A 15,452-nucleotide genomic window follows, 5' to 3' on the forward strand; every position below is an offset into this window, starting at 1 on the left:
GCTCCTGTGGGGCACCGAGGCTTTGATTGACTGGCGGCTGAGTCCACAGGACGCCTCTATTATTATCATCTCTACCTCGGCAGAGGGGCGGGGGTCTATGTCCAGGGGGTCTGGCCGACAGCCCCTGCTTTGTGTGCCCGATAGTCAATTAGAGGCAGCGCTCTGCCGGAGACGAGTGGGATGCAGGGTTAATTGCAGAGGACCAAACAGCTGGCTCTATCAGGGCCCATTGTGTTTGCAGCAGTTGTCACGGCAATTGAGGCCTGGCTGTAATCGCTGACTAATCAGCCTTGTGCCAGATGACACCTCCATTAGCACAAGGCAGGTATTGTTCAGGACGTGAAGCTGCCTCTGGCTTTCCCCTGCCTGCCCATCCTTTTACAGCAAGTTAAGGGACGCTGATTCTATCTGCTAGGAGATAAACAATAGCCACAGGTCAAGGGTTCCTTCAAGGAACAATGCTGTTCAGCCTGCCCCGCGTTTGACAGGTCAAACATTTTCCGAGCTGGGAGATTGTGATGTGAAGGGTTTGAATTGTCATGAATTATTAATTTGAATAAATTTATTACAGTGAGATTAATGGCTGACTGTACATTAGTGCAGGAATGGGCTGCGAGAGTGTGGAAAAGGAGCATCCCGCCAGCCCAGATAAATGAAGAGCAAAGGTGTAGAAAAGAGGCCCAGCACACATGACTGCATATAGGTTTACGGTATATATGCTGAGTATTTCGAGGATGAGCTTTTACTTAATGTGGACTGTTTTTATGAGGGGAAATGGTTCCCAGCGAAAGTAGCGGGTGCTGAACTAAGACTGACCTCTCGCTTTCTTTCATCTTCCTGGTCATCTCTGTTCCTGTAGTTTGCCCTAACCTCATCACAGGCTGCTCTGTTTGTTTGGCCGTAGTCAGAGTGTATTACACACTCGTTGTTCTGTGAAAACCTAATTGCAGTTCAATCAAATGGTCCTCTTCCTTCATCTAAACAAGCGCTCTTCTCCCCTGCTCACCAGTGTGCATGGTCAGAGGGGATCAAAGCGTGTGGTAAGTAGGGACGTAGACTTTGCAGGAGTGAGTGAGGAAATGCTGAGGGCTTTTTGATGTTTTGGAGCGTTTTCTCCGCTAATAAGAAGAAACTTCTCCAACCTGCTCATAATTTTAGAACACTTGGAACACTAATAAATGGGAGCAAGGGCATTTCAGGCAGTTCTCTCAGACTTTTTCCTCCGCTTATTCATTTAAACCTCTAATTAAAATGCAAAGCATTCTCGTGGTCCTCTGGATTTGGTGCTGCACTCTCACACAGCCTCTGACTCCCTATCTCCTCTCCTTTTTTTTTTCTCCTCTCCCCTGCTACCCCTCCTCTTTCCACCTCACCTAACTCCATGCTCTCATACTCTCTCTGTCTGCCTTTGCTTCTTGTGATCAACACAATTTGACCTCTCACTTGGAAGAAGTGCACAGAATTTAATGGATTTTTTACAGTCTAATCTAACCAGTTCCCTCTTTATTGCTGTTTTGTACCCAGTGGACCTCATCTTTACCAGGCCTCCCCCCTCTGCCGCCTCTTCCACCGTCACACCAAGAAAATTAGTTCATCAGAATTCAAAATGTACTGCTGGCTAATTAAAGGAGTGTTAATTGAGTGTTCAGAATTGGGTACCCCCTTCACCAAATGCACACAGATAGACACACACACACATGCAGCAATCACACAAAAAGCACACACGCAATCACAGTGACAGCACCGGGTACACCAAGGACGTTGCGCTTGGGGAGTTTCATGCCAATCAAAAATGGAGAGAAAGGAGAGTGCCCATCCTCCAAGTGAAATGGGATTTCTAGATCATATCATGGCCTATTGCAGCTCAGTTCAGCGCTGTGCTGCCATGTTATCCAATCCCTGCCTTGCTATCTCTGTCTGACCGCTGGAGAGTGGAGCACTGCACAGATAGCCCCTCTCTCACGGCGTGCATCGTGCTAATGAGGGGTGGCATTTAGAGATGTGCTGCTCTGACACATGGGCATTGTGTGCCAGGCACTGGGTGATTAAGGACGAAGGTCAGCCCATTAATTGCCTCCCTGCCATCTCCGCTCCCTGGCGCGTGATCTCTCAGTGCTAATGCATGTGTTTGCCTGAGCTTTTATCTAATCTCCAATGCAGTTCAATCACACTATGCTTGGTTTGTTTACATTCCTTTCATGTGAAAGTTTTTTTTCCGCTCTTACTTCTTTTCAAAGCAGCGCTTGCCCAGGTTTTGCTGTTCATTTACTGTGAGCTATTTCATGTGCTTGTGAGTGCACATAGCCTCCTGCTCTCAGGAAGGGAAATAGCATATTCTTCCATCCCCAGGGGAAATAATTAATCCTTACAAGGCTGTCGCATGTTGAAATGAAGCGAGTGTGAAGCATTTAGCCCAGGAGGCATTGCAGGCTGTCGCCCGCACAGGCACCTGTTGTTGTCCCTGCCCTACATTTCATGAGAGAGCGCTGAGCAGAGGATAACAACATGCTCCACTGATGGCAAATGAGACACACAACTGCCGATGCAGGTGTGTGTATGCATGCGCATGTGCCTCCCCCCATTTTTTTTTTCTGTTTTTCTGCATGATGTTTGCATGCACGACCACGCTAGAGAGTGTGCACAGGTGCAGGAACCCCCCCCTCCCACCTTATGAGGAGGTAAGGGCTTGCACAAAGGAGGCAGTACTGGCGGCCTCAGAGGGTGTTTATCAGCCCGCACCATCTGTATGCTGCTGCTCATTGCTATGATCTACTGCAGCCTAAACCAATAAGTCACAGAGCGCCAGCCTAAAAAGAGACTCACTCCTTTAACCTCCATGTCCTCACTTATAGACTTACTGCTCTGGAGGAGAGAAATGTAGAGACCCCGCACATCAAACACACAGTGTGAATAACAATGTGTGTATGAGAGTGAAATATGCTCTGGTTTGTGGCCATACTTAGGCTACTGTAATCAACTTTGCTATAAAATTTTTACCGTGGAACTTTTTAAAGAGGAAGCCAGAATCAGAAGCATCCAGATGCTCATTTGCCTCCTCCTCCTCCTCCTCTTCTTCCTTTATGCCCGTGGGTTCTAATAACCGGAAGCCTTTGTGGAGCTGAGATGGGTTTTGTAGGCCTGAAAGGCCTCTAATCCCTGTGGCCTGTGAAGTGTGAAACCCTTTGATGCCAGGTTGGTGTGCCAAAGGCTCTGCCTATTGACAAACAAGGGCCAAGCTGGGAAAAGACGGATGGAGAAAGCTTTCTCCTCTCTCTCTCTCAGAAGAAATGCAGGCTCAGGCATGGAAAATATGGGCTCAGTCAGTGAGAAGGAATAGAATTAGCCACCCTTTAATGAATTTCCTGGCTGTTTTTATAGTTTTTTTCCTCATGTGGCAGTAATTAGGTGGAATGATGGGCATACTGCAGCTGGGGGCTTATAGGGGCGGCAGGGCACAGGCCCTTGATATGCCTGAAAGCCAAGTATCTTTCCTCATTTAGACCATGTGATGATCAAAGATGTTTTTTTGCCCTCATGTAAAGATGATCAGAAAAAATGCTGCCATTCCATTTGCATGTGGACCAGCAATGTGCTTTGAAATGAGCATGTTTTTTTCTTCTGAGCAAATAAGTCTTCTGTCAGTTTCCCTCTGCAAGTCAGAACATCAAAGCAAATGGCACTGCTGTCACCAGGGAAGCAGGGCTTTGCCTCAGTAAGGTTGGTTAGATCTTAGATAGGCTAGCCTGTCATACTCAGACAAGCCCATTAGAATGACACCCTAAATTAAAATTAAATAATTAATGTCAGCACATTTTTTTTCCCTTTCTTTTACAAATTTAAAGTCTAATTTGATGGCGTAGAGTTTCTGATCTGGAAAGCATGTTGCCTGTCGGATGAACCAACACGCGTATAATAGTTCAGGCACTAAATTTGGCTTGGAATATTCACAGTTTCTTCAGTCTGCTGTTAAATTCCCAATTTATTTCTTTTATGATATGGATCTTGTAGATTTAATCATTTTCACAGTTGGAGACCCATAGGGTTGTTGAAATGAACTCCCCATGCTTTCTGTAATGGGAGCAAAGAAATGAGAATTGTGACTACTTGGCTGTGGAGTCTCTTTAAAATGATTTTGCAATCGGAAAGCAAATGGAGTGAGTCCTAGTCACAGCCTGCACCCTGCAGACTGCCTTGGGTCGCCAGGACATTTGCTGACGGCACAGTTATGGCAGTTAAATTTTTGTGCATTTTGTTAGCTTTTGCATAAAAAAGTCATTTTTGAAGGGGTTGCAAGTCATTTGTGGCAGCTGATATATTGCTTGTAAATTGAGTTCTTTTCCCACCCCCATACCCTTTTTGTTGCACTGAGCTAAGTAGCCATGAAATTGCCTGAATAATGTTGTTTAAATCCAATCTCACTGCAGTGCCTCACCTCCGTGCCCAGCCCCCCCAAACAATGACACATGGTGGGGTTTTTAGAAATTGCATTTTTTCCTGTTTGCCACCTCAGTTCACAATGGCCAACCCTTGGTTCAACGACCGAGGACCATCGCCAGTCACACTCAACACCAATGTTGAATTGATTTTTGAAATGAGTGGTTTCACTGGGCAAACCTTAGAGAGAATTTGGACGTAAAGTAAGAGGAAAATATTTGCTATAGTGGCCTCTATTTATCTTTTTTTCCTGTTCAATCAAGCATTTTTGTATAGTTTTTGTAACATCAATTTATATTACAAGGATACGGAGGCCAGCTTTTTACTTCTCTAACCTCATACTGGAAATATTTCATTGTCACGTATGAGCATACCATTTGTATAACTAATGTTTGATTTATTTCATCACCTAGTTTATGTTTTTCTGCCTTTTTAACAAATACTTTCAGCAAAAAAAAAAAAAAAAAAAACAGCACTCAAGTATTCTGGACTTGGCTCTGCTCTCATATAGTTCACCTTAACCAGGCTACTAATTCCCCATGGATTTTTAATAGGTTTTTGCTAGGGCCTCTCATGTACTCCTGGACTGAATAAAAAATGTGAAAATTCTGTGGCCAAGGGTAAGACCCAGTAAGTGATAGCACTTATAAATCTCAAATGTGCCACTGCAATTAAACAAGCTTTTATCCCCTCCCCTTCATCCCTCCTTGCCTGGTATCCAAGGCTAACCCAATTCAATGCTAAAGAGAGTCCGAATTAATTTCACAATGCACTGATTTAACAGCGCCTAAGGTACCAGGCTTTGACAGAATGAGTTTTTAAAAAGATCCATTTGTCTAGGGATGAACTTCCACAGGAGGGTGAGAAAATGAGATGGAAGGAAAGCTCAGATGGAGGACGAGAGAGAGAGAACGCAAATGAATGCCAGCCCTCATTTACAATTTTTAAACTCTGTGTGGGTTTGCTCTGAAGTGTTTCTGCTGTTTGTAATCTTGTGTTATTCGCCTGCTCTTGTGTCACGATGACATCTTTTAACCTGCTTTCGATGTAGCCGTGGCGCTGCTGCCAGATCTTACTATTCCAGGAGAATAGTGGTTATTACAATTGATTGACCCGGCATTGTGAATGCCATTGCTGTCAGGCTCTTTGATATTTCTGGTAATTAAACCCCAGGTTTGCTGTTCGCTTCTTCTACAGGCATTTGTTCATTTCAGTCATTCTTTTTTTTCTTCTTTTTTTTGTCTTGCAGGTGAACTAGTAGTGCCCACACACTCCCCTCGCTACCCCACTGCGGCAGAACTTGATGCCTATGCTCAGAAGACAGCCAACAGCCCGCTGTCCATCAAGATCTTCCCCACCAACATCAGGGTTCCCCAGCACAAGCACCTTAACCGGACTGTAAATGGATATGACACCACAGGTCAACGCTATAGTCCCTACCCACACCTCCACACAGGGGGCTACCAGGGTCTCCTTGCTATTGTTAAGTCCTCCTCCTCCTCATCGTCATCATCGTCAACATCCACCTTCGTCTCTTCAAAAGGTGTTCTCAAGAACTCCGAAGGCAGACGGACTAAGCTCTCTCCAGCCCACATAGCTGTTGCCCCATACCCGCCCCCTAGTAGTAGCACTTTAGCCAGTGGCCATGGCCAAATGGTATACCACACTGGGCCCTCAAAGCCTCCAGAAGGCCCCAGACTGTCAGTGCCCCCAAATGTCACTGTAGCTGGCTCAGTGATCCCTGTAACGGGGGGCCGAGGCCTGGCCTTGCCCACGCAATCCAACCTTCCCTCCATTCAGAGCATCATCTATCAGATCAACCAACATTGCCAGGCCCAGGCTCTGCAGCAGGTGTGTCAAGGGGCTGCCACCGCACCATCGAATTCCAGCCCTTCCAAGCAGGGCGCGGCTGTCATGGGGGTCTCTTCTAGCTCCTCCGGTGGAGGCTATGTGGTAGGAATGGGTCCCCAGGCTAACATGGTATATACAGGTCAGGGGCTGCCGGCTCAGAACTCAGAGGCGATGAAGACTGGCGTGTACGCAGATGGTATGGACTACATACTATGGCAGAAGCAGCAGCAACAGCAGCAGCAACAGCAGCAGCAACAGGCTGTGCTCCGCATGTACAGTGGAGGCAGTGGAGGAGGGGGCGCCATCAGCAAGTCCCCTGAAACTTGTGTTCCAGGAGGAGGGATTATGGGGGCCCAGGTGTCCTCCTCTTCTTCTAGACCTTACCACCTGACTGCCAGTGCCAGTGGAGGAGGCGGGCTGGACAAAGTCAGCTCTTCCCCTTTGAACTGCGTGGGTATGCACGGAAACTTCTCAGTGGGTCAGTACTTTGCGCCGCCGTGGAACAGCGTGCTGGTGACACCTGACAGTGACTGCTACAATCCCCAGGAGTTTTTGGGCACCTCCACTGGAGGGCCAGCAACAGGGCACAGAGAGATGGGCTACCCTCACCACCATCACCACTATCACCATCACCATCACCACCCTGCTATAGACAGCGGGGGAGGTTTGTGTTGCAGCCTGCCCAGCAAAAGCTTGTGCAACACGTCTGTGCTGAGCAGCAGCTTGCAGTCTCTGGAGTACCTGATCAACGACATCCACCCACCCTGCATCAAGGAGCAGATGCTTGGCAAAGGCTACGAGACTGTGTCTGTGCCACGTCTCTTAGACCACCAGCATGCACACATCCGCCTCCCTGTTTACAGATAGAGGGGGAAGTAAAGGAAACGAATCAAGAGTTGTGAATTTGTGAAGAATCTCAAAGTTTAAAAAAAACAAAAAAAAACATGTTTTTTTTGGGAGGGGGGGCAGGGGGTTGATGCGAGTGCCACTGCTTTAACTAGTGTGGGTGCTTAGAGAAGAGCAGTTGTTGTGCTTTGTGGCCCTAGGTTTGGTGGTTTCAAGGTAGGCTGTGGAAATCCCAAATACAAAAAGTGGTAGTGATTGCCAGTGGGAATGAAAAGGGATTTCACGATTCTCCTGATGTTCCAGCTTGTGGTTTGCCAATAGGATTTTGAATTCATTATATTTTTTGGTCTCCTGTTTTTGTTTTGTTTCTTTCTTTTTCACCTGCCTGAACCTGTTTTGACCAGAGTCATAGCTTGACATGAAGTGCATAAGCCACTTGTATCCCCATTCTAAATACTAAGGATGAAGCTACTGTGTAGGTTGTCACTGAAATGGTCACAAAAGGGCCAATATTTAGGGCTGCTCTCAAAATCCAAACTCTGTAACAGTACACACACGTGAACACGTACAAAAGACAAAAAAACAAAACATGTACTGACAAATGAAAAGATTATAGGCTATACTCGGGTGTTATGTACAAGGATCATAAGGTTGAATTAAAAGGCTAGTACAATATTAGTTATTATTGCTGTTATAATAATTGATACATAAATTGCACTGCTTGAATTTTGTTAACTTTGAAGTTTGGAATTGGGTAGTTTGGATATGATATATTTAAGAAACTTGAAAAACTTGAACCTATTTTTTGTTGTTTGATATATTTGTAGGTATATTATATGTATTTGGCTGCTATGGGGAAAAGTGTCTCAAATGCTTTTTTTTTTTTTTCAATTTAATTTTATTATTTTCCACTTTTTGTTTTGATGACTTAATAATTTCTCCTCTGGCTGACGTGCAGTTTCTTATGTCCTGGTGTGAGGCATAGTTGCTGCTTTGGTTCTGTAAGAACCTGTTTGGAGAGCTGTTTTTTTTTCCTAACCAACACTGGAATCTACAATAAATACTTATTTAAAAAGAAAACATTGCAAAAAAGAAAAAAACATTACAAGAAAAAGAATTGTTACAATGAAGAATGTGACTGGGAGGTTATCTGCATAACCTTACATGTATGTTAATGCGTGTACGTGGCTGAGTGCATGCGTGCGTGCTTTGTCTTTTTCTTTTTTAAATTTGTGTTCTTCAAAATCCTCAGACTTTTTTTTTTCTTCTTCTCAAATTCTGTCATTACAAGATTTTTACCACCAAGACTGAAAGACTGAGTCACCGGTCCCATAAACATTATATCTGCATAATGTACGGGAGATGGTTTGCAAATCGAGCTCCAACCCCTCTTATTTAATTTTTATTTTTGGAGGCTTTAGATTTTCAGTGGAGCTAGAGAGCAGTTTCTCACGTGACTCCTTTATGACTGTATTTACAGCACTACAGCCTCTTCATCTGTCAGGTGCTATCATCATGAGAAAGTGGTGGAAACAAATGGAGATCATATCTTCGGGGTGCTATTCACCCCTAATCCTGCAAACAAAAACAAATGAAAACAATCATGCCCTGTCCTCTGGCATCAGATGAAATGAGACTCAAAGCTCACTGCTTTTCATTGTCCATTTCAGCCCCTGGTTGGGATGCGTTTAGCTGAGGCCAGTCTTAACTTGATGATTCAGAGCAGTGAAATATTTATTATGACTGTGAGATTCCCTTGAATGTACTGCACTTAAATTACTGCGATGTTTTATTGCCTTGTGGGACTCAAGTGAAAGAGAAAAATTGGATCAGTGCAGCAGTCCTCTGGTCTTAAATTAGCATTTCTTTTGTCAGTCAAATTTGAGTAGTAAATTGAATTTATTAACTGCAGAGGGAGAAAGAACCAGAGCTTTGTTGTGGGGAAATACTGGCATTAGTCTAGATTTATGAAGTGCAATTATTATGACTGTATTAACATTTTTTTCTCTGAGCTTACACCAAAAAAAATGTAAACTACAGTTGTCAATACATTCCCAATGTACCACATCCCTAATCCTTATCCATCTTTTGTTTTGAGGTGTAAAATAAATTTCTTTAAAAATTTATTCAGAAGCCACATTTCGGCTTTGAAGTCTGTGATTATTTTTTAACATGTGACCTCTAAAAGGCAGTGGGAAGCTTGGGATATTGTCACAGCAGCTCTGTGAGACCCAGAGTGGAATACGGTGTGTGATATCGCTCGGATAATGTGCTGTAATGATAAACGTAGTAGTAGTAGTGCATTTAGATGATCCTCTTTTAAATGTTTACACTTTGGCCATCCAAAGATAAAGGACAGACAGCACTGCTGGAAAACATTAACCGTTAATACTGAAATGCGACGGATGTTCAAACGAAGAAGAAGCATCGTTATGATTTGATCTTTTCCCTTAATTATTAACGATGAGCCTTAAATTTTGAGGTAATGGTGTTTGTAGGCATGCCACTGTATCTGAAAGCTGACAGAGATTCCAGTCTAAAGAGTACCAAGCCCCTTGGCTTAAATTTGCACAGTAAGCCTCTTTAACATTCCAGTGAAATTTTTCATGTTGTTTCAACAGCTTAATGCCCCAGCCGCGGTCTGATTCCAGCATATTTTCTGTCTTGTAGAAATATTTTGACAGATTTACAGATACATCCCTTCCCAAAATCCCTTCCGTTTGGCTTCGGCATCCAAGCATTAAACCCTGTCACATGATGTTGAAGTGAAGAGGAGACACTTGAGGCACTGGAGCTTCTAGTGTCTGGCCTTTCCCACCAGTGGAGGTCTGAGGCACCAGGCCTCTCTACTAATGGGAATATTGGGTGACGTCTGGCTACAGGACACAGCCAGCAGAGAGTATTCATTCAGTCAAAGGGCTGAAATCAAACACCTTTCAAATAGCAAGGGATTTCCTCTTAGATACTGAGAGAAATCTGGCCATTTGAAGCCAACTTCAGCCGAATAAACAGCAAAATTACGTGAATAAGATAATTTGTCATTTAGAAAAATACAAAGTTAAAAACAACAACAGTTTTATTTAGCGTAAGGTGACTCTGTGCCTTTGTGGCCACCTTTCATTATGTGCAGGCTCCAAACTGTCTGTCCCCTTGGTCCTTTACACACGTTAATGAGCTTCTATTGATGGGATGCATCTTATCCCTGGAACTGTGGTCCATTCCTCTGTTCCTGATTTGGACAATGGACGCTTAGCCCATATTAGGATAATAGAATTAAATTTCAAATAGATTTGTGCCTGGGCTGATCCAGCCACGGCTCACTCAGCTGTAGAGGCAGAGTGGCATATGGCATGTCATTATCTAAGCCCACCCTCCCCCTGGCCGGGGCCAACTGGGTTCAGCAGTGCTTAAACAAACTGAAGGTTAGGACTGGCTGGCTGGCTGGTGTTAAAGAGGAGGATAGAACGGTTTTCCGTGGGTGAGTGGGTGGGGGGAGGCTGCTAAATCACAGCCTCCGCGGCGTCTCTGAGGGCCTCAGCACTGCACCCTGGCACCTGGGCTCAGAGGCCTGCTTTAAAGGCTGGGCTGTGTTTGATCGAGGGGATTTGTTTTCTGTTGGATTATACATGGTTGTTCTCTGCCTGGCTGAGGGGTCCTGTGCAATGTGACAGATCCCAGCAAAAAAACAAAAAAAAGGAGGGGGTGGAGGGAGGAAAGGATATGGGCAAGGATTTGGGGGTCAGAGAAGCCTTGAAACATCAGTAATCAGAATAATTGCCATATTCCTGGTGCTGGTTGCAGCCTCCCCTGTTTGGCTCTGCGGTCACATATCAGATTGAAGGCCAACTGAAATCACCTCTCTGGCTGAAAGACTTATTGTGCCTCAATCTGATTTTCCTAAGTAAAAAAACAAACAAACAAAAACTTCCCTTTAAACTTTTTAAAACTTCCAAAAAATATTTTGTCCAAGAAATTATTAATGACACAGAAATCTGTCTGAATGAGGACATTTGGATCTGTAATTTATCGCTGTAGCAACAGACCGATATTGACTGTTAACACATTTTCAAGGGCAGTGAGACGCTCTCAAGGATGGCTCGAGGGCAGAACGAAGGTGAAATGACTTATGCTGGTTGTAAAAATCCCTTAGTAAATCCCAATAAGTCCACGAAGACCTTTACCCAGTGTAAAGGTCTAGTTGCATATTATGCGCCTTAAATACTGCTGAGAAGAAAGGAGAGCAGACGGGGTCGTTCAAAGCAGGGTCAGCTCTTTCACTCTCGGAAGAGAGGGGAGGGAAGGACAAAAAAAATATATAGGCAGCTGCTCACTCTGTAGAGTCTTGGCGCTGCTCTAATCTACAGATGACAGGAGGGGGAGAAGGCCCAAGCGCCCCCCGCCCCCTTCCACAATGATTTGGTCAACCTCAGTCATGTCCCCTGGCTGCCCTTGGGCCCCTGGGGCTCTCATCTCAGAGTTCTTCCCAGCATCCCTCCTTAACATTACATCCACAAGGCCATTCCTCTCCATTTGGCTCCTACCTAGAAAGAAAATACCTTAATCAATACTTCAGATGGTTCTGAGGAGGCTTGTATAGTTAATCCACCAGCCTTATTGCTGTATTGCACAATACCATTAAAAGATTTTGCTGTGTTTTGTCGCAAACGTTCAGCACACTGCTGTCTCTTTAGTGCTGTCTGATAGAACTGGATGGGTCACATGTGAGCGCTGTAGAATTTAAATTTTGTTTTCAGCACCTGTTAAATGCACCGCAAGGTAAAAGATCAGCACAGATGACGAAATAAATCAGGATCTTTATCCCAAAAGGCACAGCCTCGGAGCCCTTTTCTGAAAGGCAATGCAGCGGGGCATAATTCCAAGAGCGTTTTTATTTCTTCAGCGCCACAAGTATGTATGTTCAGCTGAGAAAGCTTATGGCCTCCAAATATTCATCTTGTTTACGCTGTGGGGATATTGCTGTATCCAATCAAAACTCAAAAGTCTGGGGATTTTGCTTATTTTCTTCCTGATTCCTTTCACTGTTTGTGAGGCTCTCCGAATGTTCCTGTGGACAAACAGGGCTGTTTTTCCCGAACGATCTCAAATGCACCAACGCTGCCAAAGTCTGAGGGTGCCGCAACCTTGAGAAAATAATATATATGGAAATGGGAAATCTATAAAGCATCTCTCTTATTGTTCTCCCTGCAGTGTTGTATTTATGTTTAAAAATGATTTTGTCTCCTCAGGATGAAAATATGTAAAGAATATCTTCCTTTTTTCTTTTTTGGAAAAATTATAATATATGAGACTCAGATTTTGAACTAAGAAGTCTGAATATTTAAAAAAAAAAAAAAAAGAAAGAAAAAAAGCTGTAAAATCCTTTAGTCGTGGGGTTTTCAACTTTTGAATGTGCCTACAGCCAAGCATCCCAGTGATTGCTTACCCTCTCCAGTTCTGCAATCTCCCCCTAATCTCCCCACAACCATCATCTTCAATTTGCTGAAACTGCCACTGTCCCTCCTCCATCCCAACGATCACAGTAGATATTTTGTCTGTTCTCCCTGCTTTTTGTCAATCTCAGGACTGAAATTTCTTTATTTTAAATGTAGATGGTTGGTTTTCTTTTGACCTCTCGTCTCTTATGTATTATTGTTTGACATAAGTAAATAAAGCAGATGACTTCTATGTCTGTCCTGTTATCCGCATTACTCCTTACTTTCTTTCCCTCTTTCTTAAACAATTTTTAAAAGCCCTGAAGAAGACCTTCCTGTAATGAAGATAAGCATGTTAGTCTTAGGATTCACTTTGTGCATCACCGCCATATGCTGCGGCGACAATCCTTTTCACCTTTACAGCAGTCTATTGCAGCATCAGTAAGGTCTCGCAGTTCATGTGTGGTTTGTGCTTTTGTTGCTAGGCAAGCTTTGGGACACAAAGGAAACAGTAATTTAATCATATGGGCTTGCCTGATTTTTTTTCTTATTTTTTTGCTCTCAAGCAGAGACAAATGCAGGCTAAGTCACAGTATACACAAATTTTCAAAGTGAAAGCATCTCCTTTGATGGTTGGACACACAAGCTGCGGCATAATGAAAGAACAGACCTATAAAATAACCACTGAAAAGTTCCCTCCAGTTAAAACACCAAAAATCATTTACACTTGTTTTTTCACTATTTAACTCCATGGTTTATATTATATAACAGTCTAATATCAACTCATCTATAGGAATTGTGTGTTGAGAATTTTCCAGCACTCTCGAGCAACTCAGCATACACTTAATCTAAATGTTGAACAACACAGGTACCTTCAACACCTCAATATTGACACTTTTCTTCTCTTTTCTCTCCTCACTGCCAGCCTCTCCACCCACCTAAAACATCAGATAAGTCGTAGACTGATGAGCCAGCTGCCTCCACCAGAGCGTGTGGTAGTGGGAGACTGCACACTGATTTCATACACGCTTGCTCAGATAGAAAAAGAGCTCTGTGGAGCAGAAATGCTTCTCTTATTAGCAAAACTCATTCACCTGCACGCCACATTGAGTCCCTGGCAATTTCACAATAAATCATGAGAGATGCCTGTGGAGGCCGGGCAGCCGGCTGAAACTCTGCCATGGCCGTGCCCTCGCCTGTCAGTTTAGACACTCTGAATCATTTCGGGTTCAGCGGCCTCGTTTCATCTTAGATGAACTGAAAGGTCATCTCACACGCCGTCTAACCAGTATGTTCCTGGCTCCTCCTCCTCATCGCCCAGTGCTTCAAGTGATTGCTCGTTACGTTTAGAAGCACCCCACTGCGGTGAAATATTTCACAGGGGATCATGGAAGGAATTATTTCGAAAAGACAATTAGCACTGGCTGAATACAGCAGAAAATGTGCTCCTGGAGTTATCTCTCAGGTCTGAGCCTGACATAATCTTCCCTTGTAGAGCATCATTCAGCAACGATTTATCTTCTCTTTTGCAATGAAAGTTGGAGAAATGATTAGTGGGAGTGTCACCAGTATGAGTTTTCTTCTCTGTGCCGGTCTGCTGGACCTCAGGCAGACAATTAATGTTGTACTTTAAGTCATCAGACAGTCTGGGCTGTTGTTTGGTGAATAAAGAATGAGCTGGCCCAAGTCCAGTTCAGTATCCACTCATCAGCCTGAACACCTTAAAGCTTAACTGGCCAGACAACAGCGGAACAATTTGTTCTGCCAGTATCTAAGCTGGTTAGTTTACTTTAAACCTTGCTGAGACTGGCAACTTTTCCTTTTGTGTGGTTACTAAATGAAGGGCAGTTACGACATGATCCTTCTTGGCTGTCACTTGGTTTGTTGAGACACATTTGTGGCAGCAAGCGTGCATTGCTGCAAGGGAGTGAGCCATTTTGTTAACAGTTCACACTTCCTGTGTAAGTGTGCGGTTCTAGAGTTGCTGACAATGACACTTGCAGGACCGAGCCCTGCCCTACTTAACAGGCTACAGAGAGGAGGGAAGGCCAAGTTGTCAGCAGCGCTAGGTGCTCACTGCTTAGATAAACCTGGAGGATTAGTGGCCCAGTTAAAGTTGGGGCAAAGAGGATTAGCCTCTTCTCTGAGGTGGCGAGAGATTCCCTGTGTCCTTCAACGCTGCTGGCCTCAGTGAGCGAGGAGAGAGAGGAGAAGGACAAGAGGTGTCCGGTCAGGCTCTGGTTATCATTAGTGAGAATTGCCATTCCAGCTCCTCTTTAAATAGGGAAAGGTGAGGTGTAATGATGAAATGTGAAAGGCAATGAACCAGTCCATAAATTGTTGCCAGCTTGTGCTTTCATTAGGAAGGCAAAAGCCCATAATCACTGGCCAGGTGTTTCCAAGGGCATCAATAAGACCTGAGGTCCAGTGGGAAAATATATTTCATTGGCGAACCGCATTCTGTTCACTTTACCTTATGTTTTTATAACAGTTAGCCCTCACAATTGATTATTTACAGCTATAATTAAAATATACTATATATAGACGCCCTAGAGTCACAACGGTAGACATGGCTAACACTCTGTCAACTGGAATCTCAACTTCCAACAGCGGTAGAGGAATTTAGAGCTCTGCAGCCATCAGCAGGCCAGAGAAGGAACTGCAAGTGATGCAGATGAGGATTGCAGAGGTCAGGAATACTGCATGAGTTTGTGAAAATTAAGGTTAATTTTGACTTTTGTATACATTTTATGTAATTTAAAACACTGTAGATAGTGTAGATCTTAGATTGTAGAGCTGTAGTTTTTCATGGAAAGAAAGGGAATACTCTTTATAACTATTATGATAATAGCCTAACTACATATGCTCACTGGCCACTTTGTTAGGTAC

The 15,452-nt window shown here is 44.0% G+C and overlaps 1 protein-coding gene across 2 annotated transcripts in view; it reads left to right on the plus strand.

Annotated features, from left to right (window-relative positions):
- fam222aa (family with sequence similarity 222 member Aa) overlaps window positions 1–12,816 on the plus strand; it is a 56,325-nt gene extending 43,509 nt beyond the window's left edge. For both annotated transcript variants that reach the window (XM_025897085.1, XM_005473313.4), the window contains one exon: window positions 5,684–12,816. In XM_025897085.1, the coding sequence (XP_025752870.1) occupies window positions 5,684–7,152 (1,469 nt within the window). In that variant the 3' untranslated portion in view covers window positions 7,153–12,816. The remainder of the gene's footprint in view (window positions 1–5,683) is intronic.
- Window positions 12,817–15,452: the final 2,636 nt, after the last annotated feature.

Source organism: Oreochromis niloticus, linkage group LG12 (assembly GCF_001858045.2).
Source record: "Oreochromis niloticus isolate F11D_XX linkage group LG12, O_niloticus_UMD_NMBU, whole genome shotgun sequence".
Taxonomy (NCBI): Eukaryota; Metazoa; Chordata; class Actinopteri; order Cichliformes; family Cichlidae; genus Oreochromis; species Oreochromis niloticus.